The sequence below is a fragment of the Rattus norvegicus genome, chromosome 5 (assembly GCF_021556685.1).
Source record: "Rattus norvegicus strain SHRSP/BbbUtx chromosome 5, alternate assembly SHRSP_T2T, whole genome shotgun sequence".
In the NCBI taxonomy this organism is placed as follows: Eukaryota; Metazoa; Chordata; class Mammalia; order Rodentia; family Muridae; genus Rattus; species Rattus norvegicus.
In genome coordinates, this window is record NC_141538.1 from 80,178,063 (window position 1) to 80,194,212 (window position 16,150).

Below are 16,150 nucleotides of genomic sequence, written 5' to 3' on the forward strand. Positions count from 1 at the left end.
TTAATCTTCCTCCTGAGATTGCTCTTCCGAGTGAATTTTCATATGTTTGGTAAGAGAAGCATTTTGTTTGAAGGCTTTACCACATTCAACACACTCATAGGATTTCTCTCCAGTGTGGGATCTCTGATGAATAACAAGTTGTGATTTTGCACTGAAGGCTTTTCCACACTCATAACATTCAAAGGGCTTCTCCCCTGTATGAGTTCTCTGATGTACAATGAGGTGTGACTTCTGACTTAAGGCTTTTCCATATTCTACACATTCATAGGATTTCTCTCCTGTATGAACTCTCTGGTGTTGAGTAATACCCTCAATTTGCTTAAAGGCCTTACCACATTGATTACATTCAAAGGGGCAATCCCCTGTGGGAGTTCTCAGATGGTAGGTAAGAGATGAGCTATGTCCAAAGGCTGCCGCACTCCTTACATTTATAAGGTTTCTCCTTCGTGTGAGTTCTCTGATGGATAACTAGGTGTGACTTTTTGCTAAAAGTCTTCCCACACTCAGTACATTCAAATGGCTTCTCGCCTGTATGAATTCACATGTGTTTAGTCAGGGATGAGCCATACTTAAAAGCTTTGCCACATTCATTACATTCATAGGGTATTTCACCCGTGTGGGTTCTCACATGTTCGGTGACAGATGAATTATATCTGAAGGATTTGCCACATTCCTTACACTCATACAGCTTCTCGCCCGTGTGAGATCTTATGTGTTGCATAAGGTTTGAGCTGTGCCTAAAGGTTTTGCCACATTCGTTACATTTGTAGGGCTTTTCTCCGGTATGGATTCTCAGGTGGTCAGTGAGGGCATGTTTGTGACCGTGGGCTTTGCCACACTGGACACACTCATATGGCTTTTCCCCAGTGTGAGTTCTCTGATGTACGACAAGGTGGAACTTTTGGCTGAAAGTTATCGTGCATTCGTGACATTCATATGGTTTCTCCCCAGTATGAGTTCTTTGATGTTCAAGGAGCCCCTGTTTATGGCTGAGGACCTTCCCACATTGATTACATTCATATGGTTTCCCAGAACCCGGAGTTTTGTCGGGATTACATGGACTACGGCAGGTTGATTTCCGTTTCTCCTCGGTCTGTATTTTGTCTTCCTTGGAATGGGACGCACTATGACGGCATACTTTCTCACATTTCTTGCCTGTTTGGTTTTTGTCACCTTTACCAAACAATTTATTGTTGGGTGACTTGTCACATTTCTTTCTAGTTGAAATCTCATCTCTGTTCACATCGGATGAACAATGGCTGAGTGATTTCCTATATTTGTTAGCTGTATCGGGTTTCTTTTTCCCAAAGTTTTTAATCTGACTGGGCAAGTCTAACTTCTGATTCAAGTTCTTCCCATACAAATTGGATTTATGCAATCTTTTTACAGAAGGATCGTGTTTTGAATGGACATTTTTCTCTCCAACAAAGTACACTCACTGCTTTTCTTACTGTTTGAACTTTTCTTCCTGAATGTCACTTCTGTAGTTAGTTTCCTTTGGAATTTCTGCTTCCCCTCCGTCTGTGCACCGTCTTGTTGGACCTCTAGAATAGAATTGATGAGAGATTCTTGTGAGTTTCTACACCCCCACTGAACTTCTGTATACGTTTCCTAAAGAGATGCCCTCCTTGGTGGGGTTGAATATGTACCACCCTAACATCCCAATAATAAAATAAGCGTCAGGAAGGACTGCCTCTGTCCTCTTGGACCCAATGGAAAGTAAGCTACAGTAAACCAGGGAAAAGACAACTGAAAGAGTTGGCTGCTTAGAAACAGGATCTTGTAACCTTAGGGTAGAAGATGAAATACACACAAGGAATATTGAACAAACAATGCATTAAGTTAAAAAACAGATTTGTGGTTATGCCAGGTATGGTGGCACATGCCTATTATTCCCAGTACACGGGAGGCTGAAATACCTTTTCATAAGTTTGAGGTCAGCCGGGGCTACATAGCAAAGCATTACTAGTCTCCCCACTGTGATTAAATTTAGGATGCCATGATGCAAGTGTTATAAAAGCCATACTTATCCTACTTACCCATGCACAGAAAGAGGCAGAAATGTAGGACTACTTGTTCTCAAGAACATAGTGTACATAGTTTCACTTCCCTGTGACCTCTAATTTGCCAGTTCTTGTTCCTGGTGGAGTCTGGCTAAAGTCTCTACCATTGGCTTGTAAGAGGTGTACTTTTTCCTCTTCAATAAATCCCTCTATTTTTACTAAGGCTACCTAAAATAAACTAAAACAGAACACACCTTCCAAACAACTGAGGAGCCAGCGGATGACTCGGGTGCTACGAAGGGCAGCTGCTCCTCCATTCTCTTCCATGAGCAACATACCAAGGACATTCTTACTAACAACCAACAACTCCATGGTTCCTCTAAGTTCCCTGATGCTTTTTCAAAGTCATGAAATTCCTAGCAAATCACTTGGGAGATGCTTTACTGTCTGGGTTTACAGTGGGTGTCCACCTGTTTTCCCAGTGACTTGTGGATTGCATGCCTTTGATCTTGTCACCATTCCAACAGGTGATAGCCAATTTCAAGTTGATTCATGGCCCGAACACTTGCTCATGTTCTTTTTCCTACACATTGCCCAATTCAAAAATGTACATTTAGGAACGCTCTTCTTCTCTCAGCCTACTCTCTTACCAGCTCTCTGCATAGAAATGGAATGGAGAAATCATCTGAGGTAAGAGTTTTAAACATTTAAAGAGAGAAACATAGGTAAGAGTGAATAGCCACTCCAGTTTATATGGAGAAAATCAGAGCATCTGAATGGATAACTGGAATTCTCAATTTTATGGAGGGCATTTAGGAGATCCTGGTTGGCGGTAAACTATAGTGGCACACATCTTTAATCCCAGCATTCATGAGGCAGAGTTCCAGACCAGTCAGGGCTACATAATAGAAATACATATGTGTGTGTTTGTGTGTGTGTGTGTGTGTGTGTGTGTGTGTGTGTGTGTGTGTGTGTGAGAGAGAGAGAGAGAGAGAGAGAGAGAGAGAGAGAGTGAGAGAGAGAGAGAGAATGTTTGGTGGAAATCTGTATAGTATAGAAGAGGGAGTCCAGAAAAGCTGAACTGGAGCCACTCTTTCACCCAGGAACTCAAGACTTGCACCCTGGGATAGAGAGATGAGCAGGACTCTCCGGGCAGCAGGACTCTCCGTCTTCTGATACCCAGTGATGATGGCGGAAGACAGGGATAATTTTCCTTCTTAAAGGAAGTGATCAGGACTTACACCTGTTCTCTTGACATGTAAGATTAAAACAATCTTTGGCCGTGTGTACACATGTTCATCTGGATGTTTGCACATATTCACATGCCCATGCATGTGCATGCCAGTTTGTCATCAAGCTGTTCCTGGACTGTTTTCTTCATCTTAGGTTTGCAACAAGGTTTCTCACCAAACAGCTCACCAGTTGGCTAAACATGCTGGCCAACAAGTCCCAGCTCCGGTCTTCACCGCCTTGGTGCCAGATTACAGGTGTGCACCTCCAGGCACAGCTTCTTACATGGAGGTTGAAGAGCTGAACTCAGGGTCATGCTCATGAGGCCAGTACATTACAAACTGAGCCATCTCTCTAGCCCCATAACCAACTTCCTACAGGGATGCATGGAGCTCTCATAATGGGTATCCACTCCCCCAAAAGACAGAAAGTATGAAAAGACAACTTCACTATGAAGGTTTTATGAATCACAGTCCTACTACGCGACAAGATCATACCACGGCACTAATACTTGATTAAGGTTAAAATAATTTTCTCTTCCTTTCTTGTTTTTTTCTTGTTTTTCAAGGCAGGGTTTCTTTGTATAGCCCTGGCAGTCCTTGAACTCACTCTGTAGACCAGGCTGGCCTCAAACTCACATAGATCTGTCTGCCTATGTCTCCTAAGTTACAAGATCAGAGGTGTGTGTATCCCCCTTCTCAGGAAAATAATTTTCTTAATTTGAGACAGCAACTGGAACCTGAATTTTAAGAGAAACCATATGTCATTTCAGAAACTGAAGCATGGGCTCACTGGGACCTGCAAGTGCAGGTAATGCTTATGAGTGACACATCTGTACTGTGAATCAGGGAACGTGGACTCGTTAAACCCTCCTAAGTACTAGACTTAGAGATAAGACAAGCCAGATTCGTGTAGTGTCAGTGACAACTAAGAAAAACCAACAAATGGGACTTGACAAGAGGATCATAGAACACAAGACAAAAGCAGGGAGGGTTAAGGACTAATAAGAATGAAACTTTCCATAGCTGAATTTCCTACAAGCCACTCCAATAAGAAGGTACGACAAAGATGTCAGAGATGTCCACCTAGAAGCTGCCAGTCTAGGAAAATTAGCTTGTATTTGCATACTGGGAGATCTTTTGGAAAGATGCAATAGAGGACTAGAAGACCAGAACACCTGACTTTAAGGGACCATTAGCAAAGTAAGGGGAGCTGGTAACTCATCCATTTAAAGACACAGCAATCCAGGGACTAAGCGACTACCCAAAGACCATACATGGGCTGACCCTGGGCTCCAACCTCATAGGTAGCAATGAATAGCCTAGTAAGAGCACCAGTGGAAGGGGAAGTCCTTGTTCCTGCCAAGACTGAACCCCCAGTGAATGTGATTGTTGGGGGAGGGTGGTAATGGGGGGAGGACGGTGAGGGGAAGCCTATATAGAAGGGGAGGGGGAGGGATTAGGGGGATGTTGGCCGGGAAACCTGGAAGGGGAATACAATCAAAATGTAAATAAGAAATACTCAAGTTAATAAAGATAAAAAAAATAAAGGCACAGCAAGAACTTAAGGTTGACAGCCATTAACAAGGGCACTAGAGGGCAAGAAGGTTGACTAGAGAGTGATTGTATAAATTACTTTCATATTGCTGTGATAAAACGCCATGACTGTGTCAGCAAGGGGCAGATGGTTTCAGAGAGATACGCCCCTCTCTACAGTCATGACAGGGAGGCATGGCAGGAAGGGACCGTCACAGAGCAGGAAGCTGAAAGTCACATCTTGACCTGTAAGTAGGAAACAGGCCATACCTCTGTGTGTGGCACACACACAGTTGGGCCAGCCCTAATGAAAACACCCACCAACTGGGTGATGTCTCAAATGCCTGAGACTATGGGGGGATATCTCATTCAAATCATCCCAGGGATTAAGGACGTATGGACACTTACAGAGCAGGGTTATGAGGAGTTTTGTAGTTAATGGAAGGAAACAAAATTATTAGGAGTGTCCACCATCTCCAGAGATGCAGAAAAGAGACTGATCTAAGAATGTCTAAATTTATTACGAGAAAATATGACAATTAGGGAACTTGTGTGCAGGGAGAGGACAGGGAAAATTGAGGATTCTTTTTTAAATATGGTGAAGAGGAATGAGATCGAATGTTGAAGAGTCTTCTGGAGGCTAAGCAATAAGTATACATTAGGGAAGGGGCTAGGTGAGGGAGGTGACTTCAGGCTACTTAGCCCTGGATTTCAGCTTTCTCCCTACTACTGTCAGAATGGTGACTGACTATACTCTTGCTCCTTATGGAAGACCATGCCTCTTGGGCTACCCTGTAGCATGGCATTTGGAATTGCTGCACCTCCTCTATAAAGAGATTATGCATGCCTACCCCTGAGCCAGGCGGCTCGCTCTGACCATTTGAAAGTGAGCTACAGTGGGTAACTACCACATCCAAGCAGTGATTTAAGGAGTAATTAAGTGGTTCCATTCACCCATTCTTTTCTTCTCCATGAAATACAAGCTTGTTTTGAGCTGCTCATGTGGACAGGTTTACAGGAGAAGGTGATATTAGAATCTCCAAGGTGAGAAAACTTCTGTACTGTGAATTCCTTTTCTCCTGAGAGATTCTGGTGTTGTTTCTACTAGTTCCTGGTTAAGAGACAAAAACCGGGACTTTTAAGAAAAAAATATTTTTTCCATATTGGGAATCAAATCTAGGTCCTTGTGAGAAATCACTGTCTATTCTGAGCTGTATCCCCAGTCCTAATGAAAGTTTTCCAATTACTCTTTGAAGAATTCCAAGCTTACCACCAAGAAACTAAAGACTTACTTGCACTGGTTCCTGTTTTCTTGAGTCTGTGCAGACTACTTGGGCTGTTCTTATTCACCTTTCCTATAGAACATTGCTCCTCTTATCCATCCAACTTAGAGACTGGGACTTGTCTGGGATCTTGATTTCCTACTCATAAGAAATGGTAGACACTGAGGGTTGGACCAGCCACTTCAGAAATCAAGCCCCAACTTTTTTACTCCAAGGTCTTTCAAGGCTAATGAACATATATGGCTTCTGATGTTTCAAAATAAGGATGCCCATGAAACTCAACTAAGCACATCTTCCCTTTTGGAGGCAATGGCACAAGCATCATTCCTAGCACTTGTTGCTATTCTGTCTAAGCTCCACCCCCACAGCTACTTGGCAGCAGCCAGGTATGCTCTGCCCCACAGTTGGCTAGCAAATGGCATGTATAGTACCTGACACTATAAAAGGAGCTGCTTCCCCCCCCACCTCTTATTCCCTCTTACCCTCTCTTTCCCCTCTTGCTCTTTGTTGTTCTCTGTTCTTTTCCCATCCCCCTCCCCCATGTGCCCATGACGGCCACCTGTCCTCTCTTCTACTCTTCTTTCCTTAAAGCTTGCCACGTGAAACCATGGTGTCTTAGTATTTTCTGTCCAGTCAAGGGTTGAGATTCAAAATCCTAACAATACTAAAAAGGGATCAAAAGTCCCTGACCAACCAACCAACCACCACCACCACCACCACCACCACCACCACCACCACCACCACCACCACCAAAATAAAACAAAACAAAACAAGAAAACATCAAGGGGAAAAATGAAGGACTTGAGGAAGAAGGGACCGCAGGGAACATATTCTGGGTGGAGGGGAACTGTTCTTACCCATCGAGGCTGGATTGCTGCAGTACTGTAGCTTTGTATCCTTGTACACGTTTCTCTGCCCAGGTTCCAGCTGCTCCCATTCCTTCTGAGGAAAAGCCACAGACACATCCATGAACGTTACTGACTCCTATCATTCTTCTTCAGTCCATAGAGAATTGGACAGTTCGACCGTATCAACACTCACCTCTTCCCTCTCTTCTTCTTTACAAAGGGATTGGCTCTGTCTCTGGTGTTTAGAATTTCTTCCTTGGCTTTGAATGTTTCTACTATTTCACATCTCATTTCCACAAAGTATTGGTATCGAAGGGGGAAGGCTTTAGGTAAACTCCAGACCCATGTTGACCTGGGACTAGCGAGTTTGTCTGGACCTTTCTCTGGGTTGCGGTCCCTTGGCTTATGGGACCATTGTCAGGCCATTTTCTATCTTCCACAGATTCCTGGACTGGAACTGTTACCTAATTTTGTAAGTATTCTCAAGGATAGCTTAGCTTGTGAACAATTTGTTATTTTGTCTCTAAATTTTTGCCAAGACTAAAAGTGAAAAGCCAGGCACAGTGGTGCACGGATGAGGCTGAAGCCACTGAGGAGGCTTTGGTCAGAGAATGATGTGGACTCTGCAGGGGTTGGGAAGACAGAGAGACAGAGAGACAGAGAGAGATTTCAGCAAAATTGGTTAGCTCTCTCAACAGCGTTTTGCCATATTGTAGCAAACCACAGCAAGAACTTGATTCAGGATCCTGAGCTTGATCCAAATTTAATCTCTCGAACTAGGGGCCAGAGGATGCTATGGGGTGCTGGGCAAACTTTTGTCTTTATCCATTGGGCCTCTAATGACCAGACCTCCCCCAACCCCTAGCATGTCCTGAACCATGTTGAGCAGCCATAGCCTTAGAAAGATGTGTCTCTCCTCGATCTGTTGGAAAAGATAGTCTATGGATGGAAGAATCGTGCAGCAAGTCTCATGTGTCTATGGTCTTTATAAAGCCTCTAAGGCAGGCGCCCTAGAGAGCATTCATCAGGTCTTGGGACTGCTACAGGGGTGGTGAAATCCTGAGACTCAGCTAAGATTCTGGGACATGAGGAAGGATCTTGGGCACAGGACTCAGGAGGTCCCCTCATTCTCTCATGGGTTAGCCCTCTGGACACATAGACATACATTTAAGTGCAGGGGTAATCATTTATTGAACTGCAAGAGCAAGAAATTTGTGCAGAATGATCATGGGTGGGTCAAAGAGAAATTTAAGAAAGCTTTTAATTCTCGATGTGTTGTCCTGGGTAACTAAGGAAGATGCGGGAGAGACCAGGATTGCACTTTTCTGTGGCACAGGATGGAAATCAGACTGCAGAATTTGTCTCAGGATGCTCCATGGACAGGAAATATTGATCCTGGAGTCCTGGTGAGAAGTCTCCACTCTGTACTGAGTAATCCAGGAAGAAAGAATACAGGAACCCATTAAGCATGTCTTGGACTGACTTCAGGACAGAGAGGCACTCTATTGTATAGAAAAAAGGATGAAGAAATAGATCTCGCCCTGCAATCTAATCAACATTATTTCCCAGAAAACAGGGATTAAAGGCATAGAATAAATGACTCTTTCCTTATGGATGGCATATGAAAAATGAAGTAACGAATGGTCTGAGGCTTGTTTCCACAACCTTTGGCATGAGAAGCTCCGAAGAATGGTCATTGCCTTGGGGAATAATGGTGAAAGCCTTGGCCACTTTTAAAGACTTTCGTACATTATCTGAGTGAAGTCTTGGGAAGTGGGAAAGAGGGGTCAAAGGAGTCTGCTCTCCAGACTGGAGGAGAAGTGGAGATCATGCAACTCCACTTCCAGGTAAGAAGCCAAGGTTGTACGGAGTTCAGATGAAGATCTTATTGTCCAGAGTGGGATACAGTGGGACCACAGTCTCTGAAGAGCAGTCATACTCGCATCCTGCTACTCTCTGTTTCAAACTTTAACTCTTAATGACACTTAACACATCGCTGAGCCCTTTTTACACAACTGTGCAGAAACTATGGAAAACTCACTCCCTTGTTTTCTTGCCTAAGTGCTTGGGTCACTTTACTTTAGAGCTCAAAACAGGAGCAGATGATCACAAATCCACATAATTCAAAGCCATTTTTCAAGCTCTCCTCAAAGACTCCTTATCAAATTATTCTTATAGTAATTTTGGGGCACAATACTAATGCTTTTGGAAGGCCTGGTCCATGCCCACCCCCTCCTTGCTCTCACTGGAGATTGCCCACCTGGAGGCTCAGGCCTTTCTTCAACCTCGGGCCTGGAGACAGCGATCTGCAGGGTGAGAAAAAGAACGTGTTCAGGTACCAGTTCCACGTTATTCCCCGAAGAGGAAATGAGGTGCGTCTCCAGCTTTCAAAAAATGGCTGATAGCCAATCCCCCAGGTTCATTTCTTCTATGATATAATATTCAGGATGAGAAAAATAAGTGAATCCTGACTTACCAGTCTTAGTTAGGTCAATGATATTGTCCCTAGTGATTCCATGAGCCTCACATAGTTTTGCAAACTTTTTCTTGAAGTCTGAACTCAGATCCTTTGTTCTGCCTGCGAAAAGAGCAGCAGTGAGTGTAGCAGATGTGTCCTAGGCATTGACCACAGAACTAAGTGAGGGGACAGGGGCTCCCCCATAAGGGTGAGAAAATGGCTGGTGACATGATTGACAGGTGTGGGTCCAATCTCTCCTGAATGTGTCACCCATGGAATGGCCTTCTAGCACACGGAGAGATTTCAGAGTTTGCCCATCACTGTGCTTGAGGCAGGGTGCAGGTGAACATCGTTGACCTTCAGGAAGTAAGGAAGAGGCAGGACCAAGCTGGGAAGACCATACTAAAGCTAGAGTTTCCTTCCTGTTTTCCCACCACAAGATCAGTGTCCGTGTGGAAATACTTTACCGTAGAGCTCCATCAGCTGGAATGTTTCCCCGTTCTTGAAATTAACGAGATGAAACATGACATATCTGTCATAGTCTGTCTTAAGTATAGTAAATGTATTCCCTCCGTCATCTGTGGAGGTAATGGGACACAGTTCAGAAATTCTCTGGTCTGCATGAAATTATGTAAACCCTTTACCTGTTCTACCCCAAACATAAAAATCATTAACATACATATCCTGGAAGAGATGGGGGGCGGGGATGTCTGCTGCTTCCCATCTGTAGCTTTCTGGGCTTGATGAAGTAACTTCTAAGGAAGGGGCCCTGGGACGACGCCCACTAGAGAACAGTGAGCCACAGCAGTGACTCACTCTCTCTCTCTCATCCTCTCTGAGGCTCACCTACCTCCCTCAGCACCTTCAATCGACAGGTCTGTCTTTCATAAGTCTGCCGTCTCACATGGCTACATCCTGAGCAATGTACACCGGTGCTAGTTACTGGGCAGTATCAGATTCCACCTCACCATACTTATCTTCCTTGCCTGCCACAGGGTGCTAACTATTAGATGGCCCCCATGTCCCTGGCTGGATTAACCATGTCAGGAAGTGCTTGAGTGCTTGAGATTCTACAAGGGGTTGTGGTGAGTTTGCTAGTAGAAAGTTTGACTGAGAGGTGCAAGTTCCTGAGTTCAATTCCCAGCAACACATAGACACACACACACACACACACACACACACACACACACACACACACACACACACGATAAAGGTAGTAGGGTTTACTAAATTCCTTGTGGATAGATATATAGACATTCTATATACTTACACTCAACAAAATATTCGCCATCCTCTGGCGTTTTGTAGGCAACCAAATATAGTTCCCTGCACTCTCCATTTTCCCTGTAAAACAGAGCAAGCTGATGTTTGGGGATTTTTGATCTGATTGGCTTCTTTACCCTCTACTCTTATAGGTATCTCCAGTTTCTGATTCTATTTACCTTTTGAATATTTTTGCAAAATTAGCAAATTGGCTTTTTTTTAAGGTTATTTCGTTTCTGTCTGATACTTTAGTAATCACGAATTTGCTCTTATTTCTTCTTCCTCAGCTAAGGGCAAACACCTCACTTACTTAATACGGAACTTGAAGCCTAAGGAATTCTCCAAGACATCAATGTGCTGCATAAAAACTCTCATGCTGCCATTCTCTTCTATCTTTTCTCTTTTGTTAGAGGCCACGACAATAGAAAACCAATCCCCATTGAGCTGTAATGGATAAGAAAATGCTTAAGGGAGAAGGGGGCAGGGATACCGCATGGACATGTTTCTTCTTGAATTTGGCTTGATAGAGTTGTCACAATACCTAACATTCTGCCCCTGCCTCTCAGTGAGAGCAGAGGTCCCCAAACGTTGTTAGATCTGAATAGTATACAACTGGTCTTACTTCAATGTCTGAAGCCATTCCTTTGTCTAATAGAACAAGCCACTGTACCCATCCCCTCAGAGGACCTGCTTGGCTTCAAGAGTTCTCCAAAGCACTCTCTGAGTCAGAAGTTACTATTCGCTGAGCCTACTTTGTCCACATCGAGGTTCCCTCTCTCGAAACTAGCTTCTTCTGCATGGCCACAGACCAGGGTCAGGCCCAGACACAGCAGCAGGAGCAACAGCTTCATGTTGGTAGGGAATAGAATTGCCTCTCTGCTGGGACAATCTCTCTGCTGATGGTGTCCACACTCCACCTCCAGCACTTTGCTCGTCTTCATACTCTCTCTGGGTTCGAGTGTTTTTTTTTTTCTCCTTCTCACATGGGCCTCCTTCCCTCAGGGTTTTTGGAATGTTTTCTCATGTACTGCTGTGAAGCCAAGGATTGTTCCTGCCCTTTCCAACTTGGCAACCTCATCTCCTATGGATTGATTTTATCAGTAATACATTTCAAAAAATGTAATCCCAAGAAAAACAGTGGAAGTTCTACAGGGCTATCCGGAACCAGATGCAACTTTGAATCTGACTTGGTATCAGAAAGCCAGTAATGGAGTGGGCGGGTACTGAACTGGAAGGTCAAGCATGGAGAGAATCTTTGCTTCAAGACTTGAGTGGAGTGTGGAAGAAAATGAATTACTTGGGTTTTCTTTGAAAAGATTCATTCACATTTCATGCGTATGAGCATTGGTTTTGCATGTGTACCATGCACACACCTGGGGCCAAGAAAGCCAGAAGGAGGTCAAAAGGAGGAGTCAGTTTCTTTGAAACCTGTTCTTGCTGAGGACCCAGGTTCAATTCCTAGCACTCACATGGCATCTCAAACTGACTCTAGCTCCAGTCACAGGAAATGACCCTCTTTTGGCCCCTGTGATCTCCTGTACACATGTGGTACATATGAACTCACTCATTCAGGCACATATGCATAAAAATAATAAATCTTAATTTAAAAAGATTATCAGGAAGGGTCTTCAGAAGCTAAGCTGACAGCTCCACCCCCACTCCACCCCAAAAGCTTGACCTCAGAATGCAAACTGCTAACTTAGTAAGGTGAACTGCTTCAGCTGTTTACCTCAGAGAACATTAGACTTTAAATGACTGGACATAATCTCATCATTAAAGAAAAACAAAGGTATTGTTCAAAGTCATATTTGCTGATGGAGGTCCAAGTAGAAATGATGTCAAGAGTCTGCTTACAAAGAAACACAGTTATAAATGGGAACATATTTTGTATCCATATAAATTGTATTTACCCTGGAACTAGAAACATAAAATAGTGTTTGATGTGGGGAAATAAAGAATTCAAGAAGGAGGCAAGTCCTCGATAGGGTTTATTTCCACTTTGCATCAACTCTCTATAGTATGTACTATTTATTTTCATCTTTCCATAGTGTTAGCTAAGACTCAGAAAGATCAAGTAACTATACAAGGCCATACAGCCAGTCATCGAGAGAACTTAGATTTAAACCCAAGCCTGTCATTCTGACTCAGGAGCCTTTGTTCTTTATTACACAGGATGTTTACACAGGTCAGGATGTTTTTATGGGAAGGGAGGATGGTTAAATAGGAGAAAGAGGAATAAACAGCGCTGTAGAGCTCCAGACACATCGGACTGAAACTGCACGTGGGTTTCTTTAAAATATGGAGGAGTGGGTGTAGCTTGAGATTGAATGAGACATGACTACTGGCCCCTCTTGGTCTACAAGCATTTGGTAAATGCTTGACTAGGGGACTATCATTTTTCTTTTCTCCTCTTCCTCTTTCTCCTGCTCCTCTCCCCTCCTCTTCCTTTTTTGGTTGATTAGGGTGTGTCTGCACACATGTGAACACATGTGCACACGCCTTTGCTCATATACGCAGGAGTCAGAACAGGGTGCCAGTTGTCTCCCTCTGTCTCCTTTTATTTTATCCCCTTCAGACAGGGTCTCACTCTGAATCTGGGACTTAGTGTGTTTCAGATAGGCTGGCTGGCCAGTAAGTCACAGCAATCTTCCAGTCTCCACCATCTACCTAGTTGTGGGGTTAAAGGCAGCCATTACCAGCTGTGTACAGGGGGGCCTGAAGGCATCTATGTGCCGTTGTCTGATCCACACAGATGCTGGATGCATGAGAGTCTGTGCGATGCTGGTTTCAACCTTCGTGATGTAGGCACCTCTTGCTTCTGTCTTTCTTTTATTCTTCTTTCTTCATTACCCATAATTTTCTGTATTTTATGCTGCAAATAGTTTTATAAGTTATCTCAGGACTTCCCCCCTGACATTAACTGAACTGAACCTATATAACCGCCATTTACAAGTCAGTAACTGAATTGTGCTGGCGGTTCATACAGTTCACTGAATGGTGGATGCTTCCGTGGACGTTAATTCTTTTTTAACTGAAGCATGATTAGTGGTATTAAACCTCAGAATGTAAAAATATTTTAGCCACGGATGTGAAAAACATAAGACTGGATACCTGAAAAAGTGCTTAGGGCTGGGAGGCGCCTCGGTCATTGATATTGTCTGGAGACATGCTTCCAGAGGGCAGGATGTACAGAAGTTCCCAGCAGCCCCATCGAGCAACTCACAACCACCTAAGTGCCCTTGTCAGGCCTCGGCGTGCACCTGCACGTGCACGTGTGTGCACACACACACATTAAAATTAATCTAAATGGTCAAATATAACAAGAAATGCTAAAAATGGGCTTATTATATGTGTCTATGACGACGATATGGCAATGATTGTCTTTATATCTCATAATTTATGTGATAAACAGCAATTCAGAAGTAATTTCATTGTAAGCCTGAGAACTGGTTTTCTGAAGAGATGATCGCTTTGGTTTTATTTAGATGGAAAGGAACTTTAAATCGTTTTCCAATGACTACAAAGAATGGACTACTTGAGATGGAAATTAAAATAAAAACGAAACTCCAGTCTTAAATACAGTATTAATCTAGTGTCAGAAATTTGTTTATAAATAATAAAATAACTAAATAAGTGTTAGAGTGCAGAGAAGTACCAATCTGTGTGACATTCCGTGTTAATTGGTTGTGGCGCTCAGCTTACTCGCATACAGTTTCATCCATCCACTATGCAATATGATTTTAATTAGATATATAAAAATATGGAGGAGCCAGTCAAATGCTACTAATAAACCAAATAAGAACTGAAACTCTGGAGATAATAGGACAGACCCGACAACCACACCACGGCCTCTGGAAGTACGCATGCATAGTTCTGTTAAGCTCATCTACAGAGGAAAGAGTAAGAATCTTAACCACACCAAGAAATCCGTGTTGGGGGTTCACAAAGCCAAGTGCAGCAAAGTGTAGGGTTGCCCCCTAATGGCCAACCTCAGTGTTGCGCTGTATCCTACAGCTGCATTGCTGGGGCTTCCTTTGTGCATATTAGGTCTCTGTTAGGTTTGTGCTAATAATTTGCAGCCAGTAGCTGGAGAGTTGGAGCACAAAACTTGTACTCATTATCGTCCTTTTTAAAAATAGAAAAGTCGAGGCTGGAGAGATAGCTCAGTGGGTAAGAGCACTCAATGCCCTCACAGAGTACCTGAGTTCAGTTTCTGGAATACACCGGATAGCTCGCAACCATCTATACCTCCAGTTTCAGAAGATATGACACCTTATTCTGACCTCTTCAGGCATGAGTGGTATATGTGGTGAAGAGACTTATATGCAGCCAAAACACTTATACACATAAAATAAAACTAAAAAACGTCTAACTAGACAAGTCAGGACTGGAGAGCTTTGTCACCGGTTAAAAGCATAGGGCTGTTCTTTCAGAGGACTTAAGTTTGGTTCATGGCACCCACATGGTGGTTCACAACCATCTGTAAGTCCAGCTCCAAAGGATCCATTTTTAATCTACATTAAAATATTAATCTCATCTTTCATTACAAATGTTTCAGGCTAATGTTTCAACTAAAAGCCTTGGTTACTAGTCTTCTGTCCTCGCAGTTAGATTCTGTTCTTTTGTTTTATGGGTGCTGAGGATTGAATGAGGGTGTCATGGTGACAAAGTCACCATTCACCAGCAGCGGCCTATACCCCTATTTATAAAGTTAAATCCTTTTACCGGAGTTATGTTAGATAGTCGGAGGGCTTTCTCCATAGGAAACTGTTCTTGGTCCTTTCTTGTGAGTTTGTCTTAGCACTTTTTCTCTGTTCCCGTCCTTTTGGGAATGCTTTCATTACTTCTTACCCAATACAAATCAAATGTAAGTGTCTTTGTGGTATTGTATTAAGTGGGGTTCCCTAGAGGAATAAAACTTACAGTGTGTATGTGTGTGCGTGTGTGTGTGTGTGTGTGTGTGTGTGTGTGTGTGTGTGTGTGTGTGTGTGAGAGAGAGAGAGAGAGAGAGAGAGAGAGAGAGAGAGAGAGAGAGATTAGTTTATTAGAATGGTCTACAGACTGTAGTTCAGGTAATTTTTTAACATAAAGTCCAAGAATTCAGGAGTTGTTTAGTCCACAAGGTTGGATGTTGTAGTTGTTTAGCTGTTTTTCAGTGTATGTCAGAATTCCAAATTAGGCCCTAACACTCATGAATTAATGGACCTGCTAGCCAGAGTAATCAGAGGGTCTAGGGAGGGATCTTCCTTCTTCCACATCTTCTATGTAAGTTGTCAGCAGAGGGGGTGACCCAGTTTCAAGGTGGACCTTCCCTCCTCAAAAAATCCGGATGAAAAGTGTGTCTTTCCATCTTCAATTGATTCAGCCACTCTCTCACTCGTGCATTGGCTGTTAAGATTTAGTTTATTTCGTATGTGGTTGACAACCAAGAACAGCCATTACAAGCCCACCCCTGGTCAATGTGACACACAATCACATCTCTCTTTGTCATGCTTAATTTTCAGGTGGAAGTAACAGCCAGGTCATAACC

The 16,150-nt window shown here is 43.3% G+C and overlaps 1 protein-coding gene and 1 pseudogene across 1 annotated transcript; both read right to left on the minus strand.

Annotated features, from left to right (window-relative positions):
* Positions 1-7,026, minus strand: LOC148005820 (uncharacterized; annotated as a pseudogene).
* A 1,039-nt stretch (positions 7,027-8,065) lies between these two features.
* Positions 8,066-11,541, minus strand: Mup18 (major urinary protein 18). Its single transcript, XM_087551603.1, has 7 exons — positions 11,373-11,541; positions 10,931-11,064; positions 10,628-10,701; positions 9,825-9,935; positions 9,376-9,477; positions 9,160-9,205; positions 8,066-8,326 (listed from the first exon to the last, which is right to left on the minus strand). The coding sequence occupies exons 1-6, from the start codon at positions 11,469-11,471 to the stop codon at positions 9,180-9,182; spliced, it is 546 nt and encodes a 181-aa protein (XP_087407729.1). The 5' UTR covers positions 11,472-11,541; the 3' UTR covers positions 8,066-8,326; positions 9,160-9,179.
* Between the last annotated feature and the right edge of the window lie 4,609 nt (positions 11,542-16,150).

Excerpts from the sequence above, each read along its gene's own strand:
- Mup18 (XM_087551603.1), bottom strand. The coding sequence starts at position 11,471 with ATGAAGCTGTTGCTCCTGCTGCTGTGTCTGGGCCTGACCCTGGTCTGT. Across the intron at positions 9,478-9,824 it reads CCAGCTGATGGAGCTCTACG|GCAGAACAAAGGATCTGAGT; the intron begins GTAAAGTATTTC and ends CTCTTTTCGCAG. Across the intron at positions 9,206-9,375 it reads CATTGACCTAACTAAGACTG|ATCGCTGTCTCCAGGCCCGA; the intron begins GTAAGTCAGGAT and ends CTCACCCTGCAG.